Source organism: Neodiprion fabricii, chromosome 5 (assembly GCF_021155785.1).
Source record: "Neodiprion fabricii isolate iyNeoFabr1 chromosome 5, iyNeoFabr1.1, whole genome shotgun sequence".
Taxonomy (NCBI): Eukaryota; Metazoa; Arthropoda; class Insecta; order Hymenoptera; family Diprionidae; genus Neodiprion; species Neodiprion fabricii.
In genome coordinates, this window is record NC_060243.1 from 32,769,989 (window position 1) to 32,792,356 (window position 22,368).

At 37.7% G+C, this 22,368-nt stretch overlaps 2 protein-coding genes across 6 annotated transcripts; one reads left to right on the forward strand and one right to left on the reverse strand.

The window, feature by feature from the left end:
* Positions 1 to 1,688: 1,688 nt before the first annotated feature.
* Positions 1,689 to 18,688, forward strand: LOC124183275 (galactosylgalactosylxylosylprotein 3-beta-glucuronosyltransferase P). 3 transcript variants are annotated; one of them, XM_046571572.1, is made up of 6 exons: positions 12,400 to 12,623; positions 13,301 to 13,517; positions 14,009 to 14,235; positions 15,115 to 15,499; positions 16,156 to 16,313; positions 16,959 to 18,688. In XM_046571572.1, exons 3-6 carry the CDS (start codon positions 14,020 to 14,022, stop codon positions 17,355 to 17,357), a joined length of 1,158 nt encoding a protein of 385 aa, XP_046427528.1. In that variant the 5' UTR covers positions 12,400 to 12,623; positions 13,301 to 13,517; positions 14,009 to 14,019; the 3' UTR covers positions 17,358 to 18,688. The 3 variants fall into 3 exon arrangements, with proteins under 3 accessions (XP_046427527.1, XP_046427530.1, XP_046427528.1); XM_046571571.1 differs by lacking the exons at positions 12,400 to 12,623; positions 13,301 to 13,517 and adding an exon at positions 1,689 to 2,175; XM_046571574.1 differs by lacking the exons at positions 12,400 to 12,623; positions 13,301 to 13,517 and adding an exon at positions 5,795 to 5,813.
* A 609-nt stretch (positions 18,689 to 19,297) lies between these two features.
* On the reverse strand, positions 19,298 to 22,289 carry LOC124183272 (putative Dol-P-Glc:Glc(2)Man(9)GlcNAc(2)-PP-Dol alpha-1,2-glucosyltransferase). 3 transcript variants are annotated; one of them, XM_046571559.1, is made up of 4 exons: positions 21,890 to 22,289; positions 20,560 to 20,923; positions 20,330 to 20,469; positions 19,298 to 20,185 (listed from the first exon to the last, which is right to left on the reverse strand). In XM_046571559.1, the coding sequence occupies exons 2-4, from the start codon at positions 20,882 to 20,884 to the stop codon at positions 19,451 to 19,453; spliced, it is 1,200 nt and encodes a 399-aa protein (XP_046427515.1). In that variant the 5' UTR covers positions 20,885 to 20,923; positions 21,890 to 22,289; the 3' UTR covers positions 19,298 to 19,450. The 3 variants fall into 3 exon arrangements, with proteins under 3 accessions (XP_046427515.1, XP_046427516.1, XP_046427514.1); XM_046571560.1 differs by having other exon boundaries at positions 20,560 to 20,940; XM_046571558.1 differs by lacking the exon at positions 21,890 to 22,289 and adding an exon at positions 21,000 to 21,771.
* Between the last annotated feature and the right edge of the window lie 79 nt (positions 22,290 to 22,368).

The window sequence follows — 22,368 nt, forward strand, 5'->3', positions numbered from 1 at the left end:
CGAAACTATGTATTATAATATTACGTAAACGATTGTTCATTGATAGGTATAACTGTTAATTGTTCAATTTTAATAATAAATATTATAATAAATTATATAACAGAAACTTAATATATAATATATAGAAAAAATATATATATATATACTTGTCATATTTACGATTATTAAAATTATTATTACTGTTACTGTATGCATGTATATTATATGTCGGAATAAAAAAATATGGATAATATATATATATATATATATCATTCGTTTACAATTATATGTATGCATAGATCTGTGTGCAATACATACGTACCACGCATTACGCCGAAATAGCGAAAGTATAAAATTAACGGTATCTAGATTTTTTATTTGACGAATTTTCTAAGTAAATAAAGAAAAGAGTATTTCGATTTATCGATCTATAGATACGCTATTTCAATCAAACAGAAGGATAATTCTCGCAAATGAGGCAAGGAAATTTTTGTCTGGTATTCAGGGTTGGAATTTTGGGGATGAAAATATGTAAGATGGAACAAAGCTGAAACCCGTAATAATTTCCAAGGCTTTGCGTGTGCCGGCGATCAGGCGCACATATATTCATACACAACGCCTAATTGGATAAACAATCGAGAAAGTATGCGTACAACGACGTTATTATTGGGTTCAAACTGATTTCAGTCTAGCTACGATAAATTCCTAAGAGCCGAAGGGCGCAATAATTGCGAGCCCCGTGAAATACTTTCGCGATTAAATTTCGCAACGGGATATGAATGATTCATTGAATCGTATAAGGTAAAATTGAGGATCGGTTGAATGAGATTGAAAAAAATTTTAAAAATTTAAATACACGGTATTTTGAAATTGGCATTATACATGTAATGTTTTTCGATTTTTTTCCATACGAATAGCCACGATTCGATTCATGCTCATCTACTCGTGTCTATTTTTTCTCTCGATAAGCAATCTCTTCAATTATGATCTCACTTTCGTTTGCACTTCTCTTTAGAAGCTTTATGCCATGATGCGAAACACTCTGGTAGCTACGAAAGTCCTCGCAGAATGACCCTCGAGTACAGGGAATAGGATCAAGGATACTTGCGGGACCCTGAAACCAATTCTCTGAATAGTTTTGAAATTGATGTTGATCAAAAAAAAAAAATTAAAAAAAAAAACAAACGACGAAACTTATTGGAATTACTTCTAATCATTCAGACATTTTCAAAAACCGATGTCTCGTACAACTCGTCTTTCGTCATTTTATTTTCGCATGTTTCGAAATTTCGATACATCAGCCTATCGAAATATTAAACCCTTCCAAGTTTTGATCACCACCCGTAATTTAAACCTAACAACATATCAATTACGCTAAACTCGTCATCAATCTACGGTGTATTGTAAAATTTCTTTAAACGAAGCAATAAAACTAATACTCACTTACTTACCGTGATATCTACGTAAGAGATTTCAACTTTATTTATTTAAAAAACTTGTTTTCTCATCTTTTTGTTTCGTTCCAATTCGTGGCCCATTTTTTTTTTTTTTTTTTGTTTTTTTTCCACCTTCTAATTACATGCTTTTCTCTCGCGTATCGTACTCCGCAATAAAAATCACACCTTCTTATTGTTATATCCGACAAGGAAAAGAGCCGGCTGGTGTTGTTGCTGTGCACATGCGCTCTGAATGACGGAATATTTCCGCGCTTCTCCTAATGGCGGTCGAGGTTTCCGTGCTTGTCGAAAGGCGATGCCAGTACGGGACGTTTTTTTGTCGTCCCCCCCCAGAGACAAAATAGCCGTATATTCAATTTTCTCCGCCAGACTTATGATGACCACTGAGTATCGACACGTGGCTCATTACAGGCGAGCGTTGTTACCGTTTTCTGTTCACGCCAATTGACACCTTACACGGACGTTGTTGTTTGTCAGAGGTCAGTTGTAAAAAATCGTGCCGCGTTTACCGGGCAAAATAGACGGGGAATTGACTGATGAAAGAAAGGCTCAATACCATTGATAATAATGATGATAATAATAAGAGTAATAACAATAACGTTAACGATTAATTAAGACGCGGTAAGACTGAAAATATACAACCGGAGAAATGGAAGATCGAAGAAATGTGACAACAGCTGTACGTTTTGAAGAGTGTTTGGTCACTTGGAAATTGTCTACAATCATGCCTCACTTTACGGTAAGTAATTAGGTGCGCGTGATAAACTTATGTTTATATACGCGGTTTACATCGTACAATTTTTTTTTTTTTTTCAAACAACTCAAAAGTGAACGGTGACGCTGTTTTTTAATTGGGTAAATGAAAAATTGATTGTTCTCGTTTCGTGTCTCACAGATGATGAACACTTTTGAATTATTTCACGTCAGTTTCTTCCGCTAATTGAATTGAAAAAAGCAACATTTTTCACTTGGTTACAATTAGTGGTTGGTATTTTCTTGGTTATTGTCATGTAAACTGGAACACTGTGTTTGGCTTGTAGGTATACTAGACTGGGCCGAAAAAAACTATAAATTATAGTATATAATAACTACACAAAAAAAATAACTTGAGAAACCAATTTTTTTTTACTATTTAAGTTGGTAAAATACGGTAAAAATAAAGATATGTAGATAAAGAAAGGTTTTAGCTGGATAATATCGTAATAAATGTCGATTTTTTGAAAAAAATTTAGCCATCTGACGAAAAAAAAAAAAACATTTTCAATATTTAAGTCTTAAGTTTGTCAAACAAGTGAAAAGAATTATGTCAAACGCAAAATCAACGGTTAATTACTTTTGAATACAATTTCAATGTCGAATAACTTTTAAAGGAGTGAATTTCATGAGAAATGTTAAGAGACCTTTTTTCGTAGAGCATCAAATTTCCCACAAAAATAATGGTTTGATCTATGAAAATATTGATTTTTCTGGTAATTACAAAAATCGAAAAATTCAAACAAAAATTTGAAAAAACAAATCAATGTTTAAGGCACGATTACAAGGAAACGGCTCGATCTACGTCAATTTAGTAGGACAGCTTTTTTGTAGGAAATTTAATTTCCTTCAAAAATATGGATTGATAAAATTTTTCAGATTCATAATTGACGGACTTTGGGTAAAAAAATGCGGCAACTGTTAAAAAATCAATAGCTGTAACGATACACCCCTTAATATTAATATTAAGGGCTCAAACTTTCAGGATAATTTTTATTTGTCCTCATGAACAATGTTTTCACAGTACCATTAAAAAAAAAAATTCTTCGTTTTTCTTGGCCCAGTCTAACGTATACAATAGTAGCGCTAATATTTTCAAACTTATCTTGTGACGAAATTATTAGAGATAGACATAGGCTCACGTAACTTTCTATTCCTCTATCTGTAAGAGTTTACAGGGTGGCGACAATTTTGCTCGGATAAAATTTCCCTGACTTTTCCTGTAAAAAAATTCAGAATTCGCTGACTTTTTACCAAGAAACTTGGATTTTTATGATCAAAAGCTCCGGAAATTGTACGCCTTGGGTATATAAATTTGGGTCTAAAAAACACATAATATTGCTTCGTTTTAGACACATAATTAGAAATTGAACAATACCATTTCCGAAAGTCAGTTTAATTGAAATTGCGAAGCGCAGCGGAAGTTTGAAAATGATTCGTAAAAAAAAGTACGTTTATTCCCGACTGAATCGTAAAGTTAACTTTGTTTGCCTCAAAAGTGGGACGACAGTGGTATATTTTTCTCTAAAATGATAATTCAAAAGTCCCAATTTTCAAATAAACATCATGGCCAGAGTTGAGTCGGAAATAAAGTCCTACATTCAACGCAGGGTTAAAAGTCAACTTTATTCCCTTGTCACATAATGTACTATTTTCCCCATGAGCCATCATAATTCCCTGACTTTAGCGAGCGTTCGCATAAGTTTGTGATCCCCTTTCGACTTGGCTTACAAATATCGTTACATCTCCGCAATTAATGATGTGATCGTAACGAAATATGGCCTAAATTCTAGTCAGTCGCTGTGGCTATCCACAGAAAAAAGAAATAAACAAAATCGGTTTAGTAGTTACGGAGTTATAAGCGCTTGATTTCTTTGTGATAGAAGAAAAAAGTATAATATATTCTGCGGATCGCGGGGAAAAAATGCATTGCAACAACTCGTAATAACGAGACTGATTTGAATAATGAAAAATTAATCTATAGCTCGAGATTCGTTATCGCGAGGCGCAGGATAAGGTTCGATTCATTATAATTTTACCACGTTTCAGAGTTCTACGAACGGTTTTAAAGCCACCCCTGACACGCGATACCACCATAATCCCGTTGCGGAAAGATATCAGTGAAACGAATAATTTAGCCATAATAATTCAGGCGCGTGTTGTAAAAGCGCCGGATTCATTTCGACGACTGGTAAAAATTGAGATGAAAAATTCGTTTCAAATTGGCAAAATTAAATTCGAACGCGAATATTATAATTTAATTTTCATTTTTTATTAATAATAAGAAAATAAATCCTCGCTGTTTGAACAGAGAATGTAAATAAATGAGAGATATTTTGCCGCAAAATTATTCGCAACTGTAAAGCGTGACGTTTTTTGTTTTTTTTTTTATCGATGCACCGGAAAATCGCCTATTTCAAAAACACGATTACACGTCCGAAAACATAACAACGCGGAATCTTACATTCTCTAAATTCTTCAACATTAGAAAAATAAAAGTCGGCCTTCACTTTGTATCACAGATTAAAATAATTAGTATAACGTCGACTTTATTCTTATTTTTTATTTTTTTTTTTTTCTCTCTCTCTCTCTCTCTCTCTTTCTCGGTGCAATTTAAACCGGTCCATATATACACGTATTTCTATCTGTTTATAGGTACGTGAAATTCAGCTTACAAATAGCTCATTTCACACGGTGTATGGGAAGAATTACGCGCGATGTTGAAAACCGGTTTTATACGCCTTTGTTTGTCTTGGACTGTTAACGTCACGATTTACCTGTTTCATTTTTATTCATAAAAATTTACAAGTTGTTAAATCGCACAACGTATTATACCAATAAAAAATATTAAATAATTCGCAGCAACTCGTGGTAAAAAATTACAACAATTTTTTCTACCATCATCGATCGTGCGAAGGATGTTACATTGCAACGCAATACCTATAAAATCCTTGGTCAAGGGATAACGATGCAATAATCAATTCGCGTTCTTGTCTCCGTTGAATCAGCTGTTACGAATAATTCAAATTTTTTATACGCATGAATTTATAACGTATGGTTTATAAATATTATCGCATTCTATGCCATTATGTGACTCTGATTAAGCGCGAAGCGTTATCGCAAAAACAGGAAGACATATGGGAAGTGGGGTGGGAGGTCTTCTGACGGGTCAGCTAAACGCATCGCCTGCACACGTCGTATGAGGAATAATTTTACAAGTCACGCTGTAACGGAAAATAATTATTCGTGAAGAATTTTTTTTCTCTACCTCCATTAATCAGTTTCGTTCTATCTGTAGGTAATCGGGGAAAAAGGTTTCGTTACAAGAGAAATTCACAAATATTGAATTGGATTTTATAACGTTTCGAGGTTCACCTGTGCACTTATAAAAATTGTCGGGAAACCTTGAAGTATATAAAAAAAAAAAAAAAAAAAAAAAAAGAAATACGGTAATATTCTTGAAGTGAATAGACGGAGGACCTAAGTCGTCTAAGAAATTGGCTTATACATCCGTCACCACTTGTTCAGTGCTAAGGAAATCGAACGCTAATCAATATATGAACTCTTGGATATAACCTTCGACAGGTGATCGGAGAACCTTCGAGACGGCGAAACTTATTACAGGTAAAAGAATTCAACGCAAATTCACGTAAGTTTTGTGTTTCTTTGAGGGTGAAAAATTTTCTCGTTACAACTTTTTTTTTTTACTTTTTTTTTTTTCTACTTATCAAATTCGGCTCTCTCGAATTTTGTGCCGAACTAAATTAGGTTAGAAAATAAATGATCAAATCTGCGAACTCGCATATTCAATGTTTCAATACGAATTATTGCGAATATTATGTTTTCTTTTTTTTTTATATTGAAATTTTTTTTCTACGATTTTTTAAATTAAATGTATGGATATTGTGCGCTGCGAAATCGTGTATTCGTTTTTCATTATTCTCGAGAGGTGCGAAATATGCGTTGGGTATAAGTAGGCCGTCAACTCGAGTAGCTTGAAATTGAAAATGGAAAATTGCTGCAGCATAAGGAATGCGAGGATGAGGGGAAGAGAGTAGGAGGAAAAAAATGAAGACAAGTTTAGCGGTCTAACTTGTTTAGTTGAAAATTTGTGACCAGGTGGTAAATATGAAGAAAAACATCGGTCGAATGTCGGTCAATGATATAATTTACCATGTGAACATACCGACCACCTTCAAACTAAAAAAGATATAACAAATGCTTAATTAACTAGTCATTCGCTTATCCTAGACTATATCTGGTTTTAACAAGATTTGTCGTTTTGTTTAGTCAAGTTAAACTTATGATCATACTTGTGATTTCTTAAAAAATATGTATCAGTAACTAGCATGTTTACAGTACTAGAGTTTGTGAGTTAAAATTTAAGAATGATAAAACAAATATCTGTTACAATATGTTACTTTGAAAATAGATTTAGATCAATTTCCGATCACTTCCTTCCTGCCACAATGGCGCTATAATAACATCAAAGTCAGAAAGGTTGTCAATTAATTATCAGTAATCTGAATCCATGTATTTGTAACTAATTTAACATCAACTCGAGGACAATGAACGTCGTTCAAATGGTAAATTGTTTAATTCACCAACGTCCGACCAATTTTTTCATCGTAGTGTAAATTATCCATCACACGCTACGCGGTCATTAAAAAAAGCACGCGTTATTGCGAATGAAAGCTCATTCTACATCAACATCTCTTTTCACGATTCTCAACAGCGAGCCTGAATTTTAGCGTTTAAATTTCGCGACATTAAATAATACAATTGAATTGTCATCAGAGTGCCATGCCGAGAAAATCTGGGGGAAGTGAATCGACTTTATGAAAATGCTAAATTCAACTCTGAGTACGTGAATGTTCCTCAAATGTTTATACTTGAATGATTGCGTACCCGTTCAGGAATAAAAAAATTCTCACGGCTACTCTTCAATGCCAATTTAGTTCCTAACTACGTCATGCTTACGTCATGACATAGATTGAAACGTTACACCATGAATTCGGTGTAACTTTTATTTTTTACTCAACTCGTAACGTGAGATTAGAAACGGACGATTCTGAACCCTCGGGATGCAACGTAATCGATCCTAAACGAGACGTAAAATTAATAAGTGAAAACGAAACGGTGCGAAAAATTTGCCTTGTCAGATGAGAATGAATTTTTGCTTTGACAGCCAAAATTATGTTACCGCGAGTAAATCTTGGCGTTATATTTTATACACGTTGTTACGGCGCAATGAAATAAATAATTTCAATTATTTTTTACACGAAACAAAAATATCCTGCCATCCTTTCTACACGAAGAAACGAAAAAAAGGAATTTTATTCAAAACCGCAGGAAAAGAGGGACAGATGAAGGTTTTTAGTAAAAAAAATCTCATTTCAACCATATTTTTTATTGTAAAAGTTACAGATTTTACTCTGAAACAGTGGTTTTCACTGTTTTTTGTGTAAATTCTGCATTTTACGAAGGATATCTTAATAAAACACCTGATGTGTCCCTCTTTTCTTGCATTTTTCAGCAAAATTTGCTCTTTTATGCTCTCTGTGTACGCATAAGAGTAAACAAAAAAAGCGAAATCAATTCTACACAACTCTTGTCTAACGATATATATTTCTTTCCCTTCTTTTTTTAGTTTTTGATGTATCAATCAGTCGAAAAAGACTCTTGACAATCGATTTTACGACATAATTCTTGGGTTCCAAAAAACACAAAAATACTGAGACTTGACTCGTATGAAATTTTCTACAAAATGTGCTGGATGGATATCTTTGAAAAAAACGAAAAATTATTTCTCAGTATAAGTTCTGAGAATCAGGGAAATTCGTTAAAAGTTTGCAAACTTTATAGTATTTATGCGCAAGGAATAGTAGGATCAGCCAGTTGGTAATTCGATATTTTCACACAGAAGGTCTTGATCCTTGAGAATTTTCCTTTTTGACCCTTTTCACGAAATAACTGATTTGCTTATAATTGATTAGAAAATTTTTTACAACACATACAACGAGCAAAAAAAAATAGTTAATGCAAGATTATTTATATAAAAGACCCAGCTGCGTGACGAATCCCGGGACAGGAAAAGTCTATTGGAAAAATTAGACTCTGATTTCCGAAATTTTCTCGTGTCGAAATTGTTGACGTGACGCATGTCATGTCAATGTATATATAACGCTGCAGTATTAACCTTGCGGGGGGAAAAGGAGAGAGGAGAAGGGAGCGAGTTGCATCGATTTCTTCAGCAAATTCAAGCGAGGCGAAACCAGCCGAAGGTTTATCAGGGCCGCGCTTGGATCGGAAGCTCTTGAAGCGTTTTCTCGCAATTGATTCCCTAAAATTAATGCAAAGAAACAATACCGGCAGGAAAATGAATTTCTGCAATTTTTGCATATAATTTCTTTCTTACTTTTATTGAGCTGATTCTAACGAAATATAGCATAAGATCTGCCCAGACGTTGTAGCTATACGCAGGAAAAAAAATAATCAAAATCGGTTCAGCAGTTCTCGAGTTACAAGAGAACTTACGGACAGACGGAAAGATTAAATAGAATATCTATGTGCTGGATGAAAAGCACGTGTTTCAAACGATAGATCGAAAAAAAATTATAAAAAGCGTATTTGTCGGAAGAAAATGCTAATTCAATGTCTAGTTACTCGTAAAATTTTCATAAATCTATAATGTAACTGATGTAGGAATGAGAATGGAATGAAGAATTGAAAGAACACAAACAAAAAAAAAAATTGTCGCAGCGAGACATGAGCTTTATTTTCTCGGAAACGGCTGTCTATTCGGAGTCTCTGCTTTGGGAAATTCAAGTCCGAGTCATGGTCTAAACGCGACCTAAGTTTCGTTGAAATCGGTAAGTGTGTAAGGTCTCCTTATCGGTAAAGCCGCTTCCCCAAATCCGTCCGCAAACATCATCCCCACTCTACCCACTCAAGACTTGTCACGACGCTTGTCGAATTCCGAACTCGACGCTCTCGCGATGAAAGTTGCGCGTGGAGGGGACAACGCACTGACCGGGATTATCTTCCCCTACAGTCCCAAGAGGGGCCCTACCGAGAATATCGAACGTACTATGATTGTTAAGTGATGATGAGGTGTTGACAGCTGTCCGGTTCACATATGTCGAAGGATCGAAGAAGAGGAACGCCACGGGTTGAGGAAATCGGTACTATACTAACTCTGCGCCGAAAATGGGCCCAATTTTTGCTGGCACTCCGACTCAACCTGCTTACCCTGTCAATTCGAGTCGATCAGTCAAAGACCCCCTGCCTTAAACAGTCACCCGAAACATTACGGCACTTCGTAAGGATCGTGAGGACTGAATGAATAATAAAATGGCGCCGGCTAATGAGATCACCCCATCACCTGAGGAATTAGCTTGTTCCCAGCGCTTAACGGTTAATTTCAAATCTAACGGTTGATTTGAAACCGTCGAACGTCAGTCGGTACAAAGTAGCGAGTGAGTTGGAATTGTAAAATTGCAAGTAGAATATAATGAGACCACGATGTTGACATTACTTCACCTATTAGTCATGTTACAGAGCGTGGACTTTTGGCGTAGGACACAAATGTGCGAAACTAGAGAGACGATACTGACAATGAGTGGCGAGTCCCGCTATCCCCACCCGACCCCCACTCCGCCCGAACATGCGCAATGCTGTGTCGATCTCTCGCCGGACAGAGTATAGATAGGAGTTGGAGGGGCCTTATCGTGGCGGGAAACGGTGCTCGATATGAACATGAGCTGTAACTACGGTTGCCGGAATCAGGAGCAGGGATCGTTTCGTTGTTAGAAAAACTCTCGGTGGACGTAGAGAGGAGATGATTGCATAATTACACCGCGTTGCAAATTGGGAGCATGGAAATTAAATTTGAAAAAAAAAAAAAAAAAAGAACAAGAAACAACAGGCAACAGACAATGCTTCGTACGCTAGGTACAGAGAGTTGAGGGGCTGCAATTAATTTCGTTAGCTCAGCGTAGCAATTATTATTAGTGTATAATTGCAGCGAGCTGTAAATTAAAACGCAGTGGAGAATTTTCAACTCCTGCATATACATTAGGAAACGTGTTGACCCTACCCAGGTATGCTTTTCTCCGTTGTGAGTACAGTACGAGATAAAAGTATACAGTGTTATAAGGTAAAGAAGCAATTAGCGGCGAAAGATTTCGAGCGTGTTTTTTTTTCTCTCTCTTTTTCATCCCTTTAATTACGACGAAAATTATTCTTTCTCACAATCAGTTAGAAACAGATCGAATATATCTCTTAAGGCGAATAGTGACTAGAATCAATTTCTCCATTTTTAGTCTCATTGTAATGTGAAAGTAGAAAAGAAAAAGAAACTTTAAGTTATAGCTCTGCAATTTCATTGTACATTGCTGGATTGGTATAAATGAAGAGAAAAACTGAAATAAGATTACGGGTATTCGCATTTCGACGTATTTAATTACGCGTTGAAAGATGTAGGGTTGGAGAGACGCATCATACGGGTATCATATGGATATAAACTTGAGCACGATAATCACGATACGGCTGACAATGAGTATAAACGTCTTGGTGGATGCAAGAAAGAGATAAGGTGACACCTACCGCGGATTAATTCAAGGATATTGTCGCAGTAGCTTCTCTTAGAAATACTTGGGAAATTTGTTTCTCTCGGCTACCTGCACAATTCATCCTGCAACTGTGTAGGTACGCGGATACAGTCTGATTGAAAAGTAAATTGGATGCAAAACGGAATCAGGGAACTGACAGAATTTCAACGTGTATGTTTAACTTGATTCAACTGAAAGTTGCTAAAACGCCAATTTTGCATCGTAACAGTCCGATAGTGAGTGGTTAAAAAATCGGACCTGTTTCAATTATAAATCTTATCTATTATGAATGTGTGTAAATTACCTTCTGGTCACTAAAGTTCTTCAAACTATTGTGATACATGAAAGTGAGAAAAAATAAAGGAGAAAAGAATAAACCCTGTGGTAGCAAGGTCAATATCCAAAAGTGTTGACAATTGGTCGTTTTTTCTCTTTTTTTCTTTTTTTTAATTATTATTTTTTACTCTTCATATTGAAATCAATCGATTCGAAAGAAACTTTTGATAACCTTGATAGGTACCTACGATAATAATTGAATCATTTTTCGTGTTGTTCGGAAAAATTTTATCGCGAACTGTACAAGTTGACGCCACGGGATCCTCAGCGACGGTTTTAGGAGAAAACGGATAATTGGGTCTATGCGCAAAACCAAAAACATCTCATTTTTCTATGGGTATAAAGCAGAGAAGCACAAAACAATCTCATGATGTTAACGTACTTTTTTTACATAAATAATCGTGTACAACAATGAGGAAACGTTGCTTTCGTCACGCGTATTTGCAATATTCGTTTTCGGCTCACCTACGACTAATATCGCAAACTTACGCTCGGTCCGAAAAGATCGAATTTTTCTCTCCCTACAAAATATATAATTACAGGCTTTTTTAATTTTCCTCTTCAATTACGGAAGTTGCTTGGCCGAAAATCGGTACTTTTTATAATATATTGTAACGAACTTGGGGTTAGGAAATAAAATATGGGTTGGTTGAGCATAAAGAAATGATCCAACAGGTATAAATAATTAAATTAAGCAGTGAAAAATATTTTCATTAGCGATACGCGTTCCTTGACGTAAGTCAGAAACAAGACTGTTTTTACAATAAATGTTGGTCGGCGCATCAACTTTACATCATTTTGTGAGATGTGAAAGCTCTCACAACATCTCTTGTCTATGACAATTACTATGTCACAAAAACGGCTGATTTCACCCTTCGTAACCCAACATCTTCCGTTTTGACATTTTTTCAGACATCTCCACAGGTTACAGGAATCGAACGATTTAAACACAAATGACTCATACCTCCGAACATAATGAATATAATTTATAATCGATTCCTCGCCAACTAGGCCGGTTAATTGCTTCATTCGAACACGCATTAATCCATAATCCGAACACGTAGAACACGGTGTATAGCATTAGCGGAGTTTCTCCTCACCGTCGAGATCAATACCCAGTAGGGGGGTCGAGGGGTTGAGAACGTGGAGGGGAGAGCGGCGAAAATGCTGAGGATGGAACACATGGTGTCTGCCAGGACGGAGGGTGGGGGGATCGATCGAAACGGCGCAGCCAGAGCCTGCAGCAGTTTCGCGTGTTCCAGAGAATCTCGTGGCCGATGTTCCTCCGCCGGCGTTGCGTTTCGTCGACGCGTTTCTCGGCCTGAATCATGATTTGTGTACTTGCACCGTTTCCCGCCGCCACGACGACACCGTCGCAGTTCGAAACGAAAGGCGGCACTCGCCGCATTTCAGAGCCCCGTTTCAGCCGTCCGATTGCCTCAAGCCGGTAAAACGACTGCCTCCTGAGGTTCTAGGCGTGCAGTCAGTAAGTAGTCAGTACCGCCACAGCTGGTCGGGTAGCGTCTCGTCGCGGCGTCGCTCTTTCGAGGTTTTCGGTAGCAGAGCCATGCTGCTGGCAAAACTGCATCGCGAAATATTTTTAGAGGCAGCGTCGTAGCGCGAGAGAGGCGATCCTACTCTCTTTTCTTTCTACTGTTAATAAAATTGTGAAATAGAACGTTGGAATTTGAGGTTTTGTTTTAAATGATCCGTTGACCGATTATACAAGCGTTGATCGAAATAACAAGCAACTACACCGTTATACCGGGAGAATTGTATCGGGACATTTAAAAAAAAAAAGAAAAAATAAAGAATAAAATAAATAAGGATAAAACGGTAGCGGAAAGGGTGGTTAAATCATTTTTCAGGTCAAGGGTGTCTACTTTACCGCTTCCTTTTCTCATGTTTCACACGAACAGATGTACCGTGTAAAGTTATCAAATTAGCTTTGATCCGGTGCATTGCGGCGAAGAGTCGTGTCGGAGGTTCGAAGTTATGTTCCACCGGTCTGGGAACGAGTGTTTTTTATTCTATTTTGTCTTCTCGCTCATGCGATGTATCGTATACTATCACGACGGATGGTATTTTTATTGATTGTGAGCTGGGCGGTATAAGTTATCAGTTTCAATTCTGTTTTCGTGATTTTGTCTAATTGTACGCCAGGCAATCATGTTGCACGAGGTTATCGACGGACTGAAGCGGTGACCTTACAGGGAAACCACAAGAAATTATGATAAACGAATTTCAACTGGTATAATTGAGACAAGTGAACTCTTTCAAATTCTTGGCGAAAAGTTTAGCTGCGCACGTGAGACGTTTACGCGCAACTTAAAAACGTCAGATGTAATGCTGCAGGACTGACACACGCATGTGTATTTTGGTAATGCTGCTCATCGTTGTATAAGTTTAGTGCTACACTGTCGATACGCTGAAATCTGAAACAACTATTCTTACACTGACAAAAATATGATTCAAAATTTTTTTCCAACGCGTCTTTTGATCGAATTTAGACAATTTTATTTTGCAGCAATGCCTCCGAAACATACTTATGAATTTTTCTGTATTATTCCACCAGCTTAAATATCATTTCATTCTTTCACTGAACTTTGGTCTTGAGTTATATCTTCCACTCACTCACCCTTATTATCTTTTATCTGCCACACTGCTGCTGTTTCCGGACTGCCTACGTTTCCGGAAATGGTTATGCGCCAGCAATTATGTTCTATGTCTATTTCAGAATTACACTACAGTTTCCAAGCTTGATTCCGACGTCCTTGGAATGCGTCATCGTAGAAAGTAGCGGTTCTCATTGGAATGAAACCTGATCGTTCCACGTCCTCGAAACCTCCTTGAACATCGTAATTCTTTCAGGTTCACGCACGATGAAACCGGCTCTTAAGATGGGCATGATTGCCCTCGTCGGTATCTGCCTCGTGTTTTACCAGTATCACCTGTCCTTCGGGATTCGAGTTGATCAAATTCCCGCATTGAAATTTGATTTGAATGCCGGGCAACCCCCGGATGGTCCTGATGGTATACCGGTAAACAGCGACACCTACGGTTGCAGCATCGCGCACCAGAAGCTCACCGAAGAAATGGTACGTGAATTTTAGCACGATGGATGCCCTGGTAAGAAAAAGAAACCAAAATTTTCCAGGAACATTTGTAGAGGGACCAATCGCTTGTTTCTACAACCGTTTGTTCCTACGTAAAAAATTATAACGGACTTCGTTTTGTAAAGATTATGTCAGAGAATTTTGAGATTAATGGTTGTTACGTAAGATTGTCCGCAAGACTCACTGATAATTCAGGCAAGATGAGTTCAACGATATAAGACAGATTCTATGAATCCGATCAAATCATTCTCAAAAGATTACAAAAATTTTTTAATGCAGATTCACTATTCGATATCCATTTGACTTTTTATTTAGTGAGTATTATTTGTAAAAGTAATGCAACTATATAGTTCGCATAATTCGCGTAAGAAAATTCACGAATTATCGCTTCATTTTTTTCGAGGATAATTAATACAGTATTCTGTTGTAAGTAATTGTACAGACGACTGTAATCTTTCACAAAATTTCATCGATTTGTACGGAAAGATCTACTAAAAAAAACCGATTTTCCATTTTTCCGTTAGTTTTCTCGATAGAATTATATCGTCGAAAATATTTCACCAGAATGATTGAATCTGTGCACATTCGTTTATACATTATTTCGTCATTCGCGGCATCATCATTTTCGGATTGACGAGGTTGAAGTCGCAAAAGTTATCGTAACGAAACTTTGGGCATAAAATCATGATTTTCTTAATTTTACAATGAGCTTTGAGGAATTAAGATTTCGAAATATGAGTGTATTTTACATTACTACGGTCCACTGAATTTCAGACAATTCCAAAATGACGAAATAACAGTGTGTCCTCAGCATGAATCATTACAATAACGTTACCAACTTCAATATGATCCGGATTGCAGATTCGATACGCGGTGGACGCGGTCAAAAAATCGAACGGCCTCGGGCCCGAAATCGGAGTCCAATTGACCGAGGGAATTCTGAATCAGCTGAACAAATTGACGATCGGTAATCGCGAAAAGGACAGGCTGCTGTCCCAAACCCCTGCACAAACCACCATCAACAGCGTCGTGGCAGCCGCAGATAAATTCGCCGATGAAAACCCCCTTTACGTTATCACCCCGACGTATCGTCGTCCGGAACAAGTCCCGGAACTTACGAGAATGGCCCACACTCTGATGCTCGTGAAGAACGTCCACTGGCTCGTCATCGAAGACGCTCATACCCCCACTCAACAAGTCACTGACCTCCTCCAAAGGACTGGACTCAAGTATGAACATCTCGTTGGTGAGTTTCTCTTCTGATTGTGAGTTACGGTTCTGGCATTCGCTTTTTTGATGACTTTACCCCAGGTCACGATATCAGGTTCAGATCCGAATTAACTTATCGCTACGACATTTGGACAAGGGGGCAACCACTCCTGAAGTTAGGTATACAGCGTAAAAAGAGTCCTGTGAAATCGCACAAATTCACTTGAAGTCGTGAAATCATGATGTTAATTAAGGTCACGAAAAGTCACGTGGAGTTATTCAAAGTCACTCGGAATCACTTGAAGTCACGAAACGTCACATGGAGATACTTAAATTTACTTGGAATCACTTGAAGTCACGTGGAATTACTTAAAGTAAATTGGAATCACACGAAGTCACGTGGAGTTAGTTAAAGTTACTTGGAATCACTTGAAGTCACGAAAAGTCATGTGAAGTTGATTATAAAGTTACTTCGAATCCCTTGAAGTCACTCGTTAGGCGAGTCCAAGTCATAAAATCCGGGCGCCAAGTGTCCATGCCCAACTTCAGGAGTGTTCAGACTTTACTCATTCGTCAAAAATATACTATTCCGATAATCAAGGTGTTTGTTGAACCTGTAACAAATGAGTGTGATCAAATCGAAGTCATCGGTTGTGACTTCGGACATTAACCCCCACTATTTTGCCTGTCCAGCCCCGATGCCCGAGCAGTACAAAAAGAAGAACGGTGCAAAACCTCGGGGAGTTTCGAACAGGAATCGCGGTCTTCAATGGATTAGAGCAAATGCGACGAGTGGAGTTTTTTATTTTGCCGACGACGACAATACCTATGACATTAAGCTATTCGACGAGGTTCGTATCATATAATGTCGAAAAGATAAGATGGTCTTTCTGTAGAGTATAAAAAAAACTTCATCGAACTTGTCCCATTTATCCGTTAATATTACGCGAACTATCGAAAACTTTCGAGCAGCGGTTACCAATGAAATTACGAATCGGATCCAATCGATTCTAATGCAGGACTCGCATGCAGTTGCATTGTTGATCGTACCGTTCGATATCAGTTGTTGCTATGGAGAAATACCGAAGGTCTTCCAAACCGTGAATCATTCATGACAAAAAACATACCACGTCAGGTGACGACGAGTAACCATTATTTTCTCGAACCGTCTATTTCCGGGCAATTTACAGATAATTACAAGCTGCTTTGATTTCAATTTCGTAATGGATTTCTGATAAAATACGTATGATTCACCAGACTGAAGTTAGTAACGTTAACGTAACGAAATATTGAAGCTAAGATCCTTGTCTTGAAAATTTGGAACGTCTTTAAAAAAGTTTAATTTCCAAAATCTGAATGCACTCCAGTTTTTAAAAATAGATTACTCAATTCGAGACGATCCTACAGTTACGGAATAATAATTTTTCTTCAAATTTAATCGTTACCATTAACGTTACGAACTTCACTCTCATTATGATTCGATTGCATAATTTCAGATCCGCACAACTCGAAAAGTCTCGATGTGGCCAGTTGGCCTTTGCACAAAGTTCGGTCTAAGTACGCCGATAGTGAAGAACGGGAAGTTCATCGGTTTCTACGACGGTTGGATGGCAGGACGGAAATTCCCCGTTGATATGGCAGGTTTTGCAGTTAGCGTCAAGTTTTTGCTTGAGCGACCAAAGGCCAGCATGCCGTTCAGGCCCGGGTACGAGGAGGACGGATTCCTGAAAAGCCTGGCGCCGTTCAACCCGAGCGAAATAGAGCTTCTGGCTGATAACTGCAGCCAAGTTCTCGCCTGGCACACGCAAACCAAGAAGAACGAGCCGAGTGCGGCCCTCGACAAGGAGAAATACGCTTCGACGAATTTGATCAAATTAAAGCAACAAATAGTATGATAAAATGTGAGGCGCGGTATAGCGATAATCGATATCGGTCTCAACTAGACGACGCCGTCTTTGATCACTTTTACACAGACGCGTCGTAAACCTAGTGCCTAAGCTGTATCTTCCTTACTCAAGATATAACGTACCTACACTATAGATACCTAAAAACGAGCAGTGCTATTATTATTACTATACGTTATAATGCTGACGTACTGAAATCAGGGTCGACTTTACACTTTGTCTTTAACGAGTCACGCCAACATAAATTAGTACTGACAATGGATACGTTACTATTTACATGTTGTTGGGTCAAAATGATCGGAGTACGTATATATCGCGGGATTTAATCTCATTGTCAGTGTTAGAATATTCGATTGACGATAATACGCTAGTCGATTTTCGGCAAGTACCGGATGGCTCGATTATTTGTTTTTCTTGAAACTGACTTGTTTTAAATGTTGATGAAATTGATTGTAATAATATTTCAAAAGTGTTTGCCTGAGGTAATGATGTATCAGGAAGACTTGGACTTTGCCATATGGGTGTTACATTCTATTACTATATTTTTATACATCTATTAGTAAATTTAAATTCAAAAGCAATATGTTGAAACAATCAGCAACGGTGAGAAAAAAATCGGTGTAATTGATTTTAGCAAAGAACGGCGATAATCTTTACAATACGTGATATTTCTATGAAGCTTTAACAAATCGTGATTCGTTGTACGATTTTTAGAGGTAAAATTTAATCGAGAGGAGATACTAATTCAAAATTCGTTATTCGGTGCGGTACGAATTGTGTTTTATTTTTATTTTGTAAATTAATACCGCGGTTTGTATTTTGAAAACGTATCTGACGGTTAGCCAGTCAACATTCGATTCTACGTACCTATTTATGATTTCATTCCGTCGTAACGTCGATCCTGCTTAGCAAGACCTCATTCGACGCGAGTCATTGCGCATATCAAAGATCGTTTCGTCGGTGAATGCGAGGTTGACAAAGTCAAAAGTGAGCGGATAGATAGGTAGACAGATAGATGGAAGAGGAGATAGATAAATATAAGGGCAATGGTATCTCGTTTTTTCTTAACGAGAATAGAGAGAACAGGACAAAAGGCGCAACAGCCGCGTAACTAATTATAAACGGTAACAATAATTCGATAAAAAAAAGGTGCGATCTAATTGCCTGTAATTTTCGGTTTACATTGGACATATCCGTATAGTATTTATTGTCTGAGAGATGAAATTCGAAGAATAGAATTATGCGTGGTATTAAAAGATTGGTAATATTGAAAACGGAAAACGATACGAGAGAAGAAAGTAAATGACAAGATAAAAAAAAAATAAATAAAAAAGAGTTGAACATTTTTTAGCATTATCTTTAGGTAGTTACGCGACGTCAGCGTCGAAAACTCTGAAATTTATGAATTTAAATAAAATAAATGTAAAAGTTGAAAAGAATGTTCAACGGAGCGCGATAACGAAATTGGTGATTAAGGGACGTTATAAACTAACCCCGGTGCATACAAGTTACGGACACAATAATTATCTGTAGGTACGCAATGCTTCAGATTGAAAACCATTTTGATTATCGTAACGAATACCTAGTTGAAAATAAATAAATGAGTGAATTAATAAATAATTAAGGCCTGAGAGTAAATAATTCGCCAGCTGCAGCGAATGGAAAAACAATGAATATAACATATTGACGATCGAGTTAGGCGAAATCCAAAGTAATATTATAGGAGCGAGGCGTGTATTATATTTGTACATTACATGATAAGTCTTAACCTAATATATAGGTAAAACCTACCAAATTATGGTGAGATTGTTACATACTATGTAAAAATAAACGAACAAAAACAAAACGAGAAGCAAAAAATTGCTACGAAGGAGGAAATGAAAATTGGAAGACGTAACGTAATAGCAATCAAATAAATATAATTATCGAACTTGGATTTTCTTCTGTTCATTTATTCCATTTCACAAACCATTAAACAATACAGTTATACGTACATAAATGCCTAGAATCAGTCGTTTTCGAGAGCTATTTCCCCCGTTTCAACAAAAAAGACTAGTTTCTTTTCCAGGTGAACAAGATCGCAACTACCACGAGATTCTTTGCGGATACTCGTCGTCGTCCCAGTAAAATACTTTGGTCGAAAATACGTAGAACTGAAAAGCATTGACTAGTAGGGTCGTCAATGACTCGGCGAACAATTGCCACGGTTTAACACTGTCGATAGAATTGATACGATATATGATGTAGGGAATGAAGAAGTATCTGGGCTCCAGCAGGAGCTGGGGAACGAGCACTATGAACGTTGCGATAAAGTAGCCGATCTGGGAGAGAAATCGGAGATGACGAAGAGCCCGCCAAGTGGCGAAAAGACAGAACCCGTAAATCGGGACGAAGAGATACCTGGCCAAATAATATCGTCCGATAGTTTTGTTCCAAACGTAAAAGGTGTAATGCCTGTTGTCGGCGAGGAGGTAGGGATGCACCAGGGTGTTGTAGCGGACAATTATCCCGACTAGAAGCAAGGCAAGAGTGGTGAAGCCCCAACGAGCCTTCGCGAATCTCAAGAAGTCTATTACGTGACTGATGAAGTATGGCCAGGCGAAAAAGGCGAAGAACACCGAACAGTAGAAGATTTGAGGCACGTGAAATGTGGCTACATGGGCGCTGCGGTCCCCAAGGACTATGCCTTTGTTCCAGAGAATGAAAATCGCGAAGGATAAACCGATTAGAAGGTACGGCAACAGTACACCGAATATTTCTGCCGCCAAATTGGTAAATCTTCCACCCAGAATTTCTTCCTTTGCATTATCCCAGAGAAGCTAGAAAACAGAGGAAAAATGCCGTTCAGCTAGAAAGTTGTAAACATTTGATTCAAATATTTTTCTCCGATGTTTATTTGCGTTGTCTTCTTACTGAATCGTTTTTTTTTTTTTTTTTTTTTTGCGAAGGGCCAATCAACTCACCTTGACGTATGCTGGAGTGTTTTTGAAGCTTTTGTGGATTCGGTTCGGATTTTTTTTCTCCAGTATGTCCATTCCGAGTTCGAGACAGATCCACGCAACCCAGACGATATTTGTCTGTCTGAAGAGTACGGCCAAGACACCTTGGGAAATGAAAACAAGCAGTAAATATGATACGAGAAAAATTGTTGCTTCATTTTTTTAAACTCATTTTAGGCGATTGATTAACTTACCCGCAAAAGCGGATGTTTTGAATCGTCGTTTTATGTAAAACAGGTACATGAGGAGCACCAAATTGGTGGAAATGACATCGGTGTAATAAAGAAAAAGAAGGAAGTACAGGGGTGGTAAAATAGCGATGTTTAAGCTGGCTATGAGGATCGTCCATTGTTGTCTCTGATCGTGTGATTTTTGTTTAGCGCCATATTGCCGCCGTTCAATACTTGACTTTAGTATTTGATACACAACGAAGAAATTTGCGAACGTCCCGATCAAGTTGATCCCCCGCAAAACGATAGTGTTGCAAAGTTTGAGTGGTGCGAAAAGTACGACGGCCATCAGATAGAGCCCCGGAAGTGTGGTGATTTTTTGATCCCACTGAAATTCGTATGTTTCTAATATTTGTGAAAGACTGTCACAAATTATATTTTATATTGACATAAAAAAGAGTTACCTCGAAAAAATTTCTGTTGCAGAAGCGCAACGTTTGAGGCACGTGGAAAATCTCATCGATGTAATAATGCGGCTGCACTTTATTTAGGTAAAAAAAAAGCCCGATACTTGCTACCACGAATATCAAGACAACCAGCTGTCGAAGCATAGTGTGAGAAGAAGTCGAAATTGTGATAGATTTATTAAAATTCATCATTTAAAGAACTTATTTAAACTTAACCTGTTCAAATCTCCCGCGATTGGGTAAGTGACAGTTGCACGACCTCTCAAAACGAGCAGACAACGTTTGTTTCGAACGACTGTTACGTTTAAATGACAGCAGGTACCGTTACAATGAGAACCGACGCGAAATTTGAAGCTTTATTTACTCAGTTACCGAGGAATCTTCGGCTGCGTATCGAATTCTTCAAATGGTCGGCATTTAGCGTCGTAAGCGATCTGTCAACACGTGTTTCACACCGAGACGCCACATCATTTCAGTGCTGCCAATTTCTTAATCGAAGATTGGATTCAAAGCAATTGCATTGTTTACCCAAATCGAATAAACAGTGTAAATTACATTATTGTATGAAAAAAATAATTCGACACTGTGGAATGCAAGAATCCTCGACGGATATCTAAAAAAGTAAATAACCGAAGGCAAGAGAAAAAAAAAAAAAAAAATACGGTACATTAGAGTACCTCTGAACGATTATCCAGTTTGGCAGCATAAAAAGAGCGGGAAATCAAGGAGGATTATCTGAAAGTATGTAATGAAATTGTATCATCCTCAAACAATACACGAACTGTAAAAGAGTAGGATGAATTGCTCAAAAGATGGATGATGATTAGTCAAGAACAGAAAGCAGGGGTCCAAAGACAGAAAATAGATAATACAAAGCTGAGAAATACCTGTTTTGAAAAATGGTTGTTAACATGGCTGCAGACAGCCAATCCGATTATTCCTGAAGGCTTCGTTCGGTACAAGATGGTAAACAAGATGGCGGTATTTCGTAACTCATGTTCGTAACTTTCAGGGGTCGTAGATGGCTGCACCGAACGGAAAGCCTAATTATTACCTGGAACACGATACAGACGGCTGATAAAGTCACTGTTTTACGCACATGTCTGGGGATTGATTCTGTATTTTCACATTAATTAAAGAATCAGCCCACTGAAAACTCATATGGTGGAGGGTGATTCCCTTGGTGAAGCTCATTTTCTTAGTTATTGGCCTGGCCGGTAGGATCGTTGTAATATAGGTGTGGTTTTTTTCTCGTGTAGTTTCCTCGATTATATATCTGTACACAACACGTCCTAGAACGCAACGACTCAGGTGGTCATAGCAGGAACTAAATAACCTTGCTTTTGACTTGCTTCACCAAGCCATA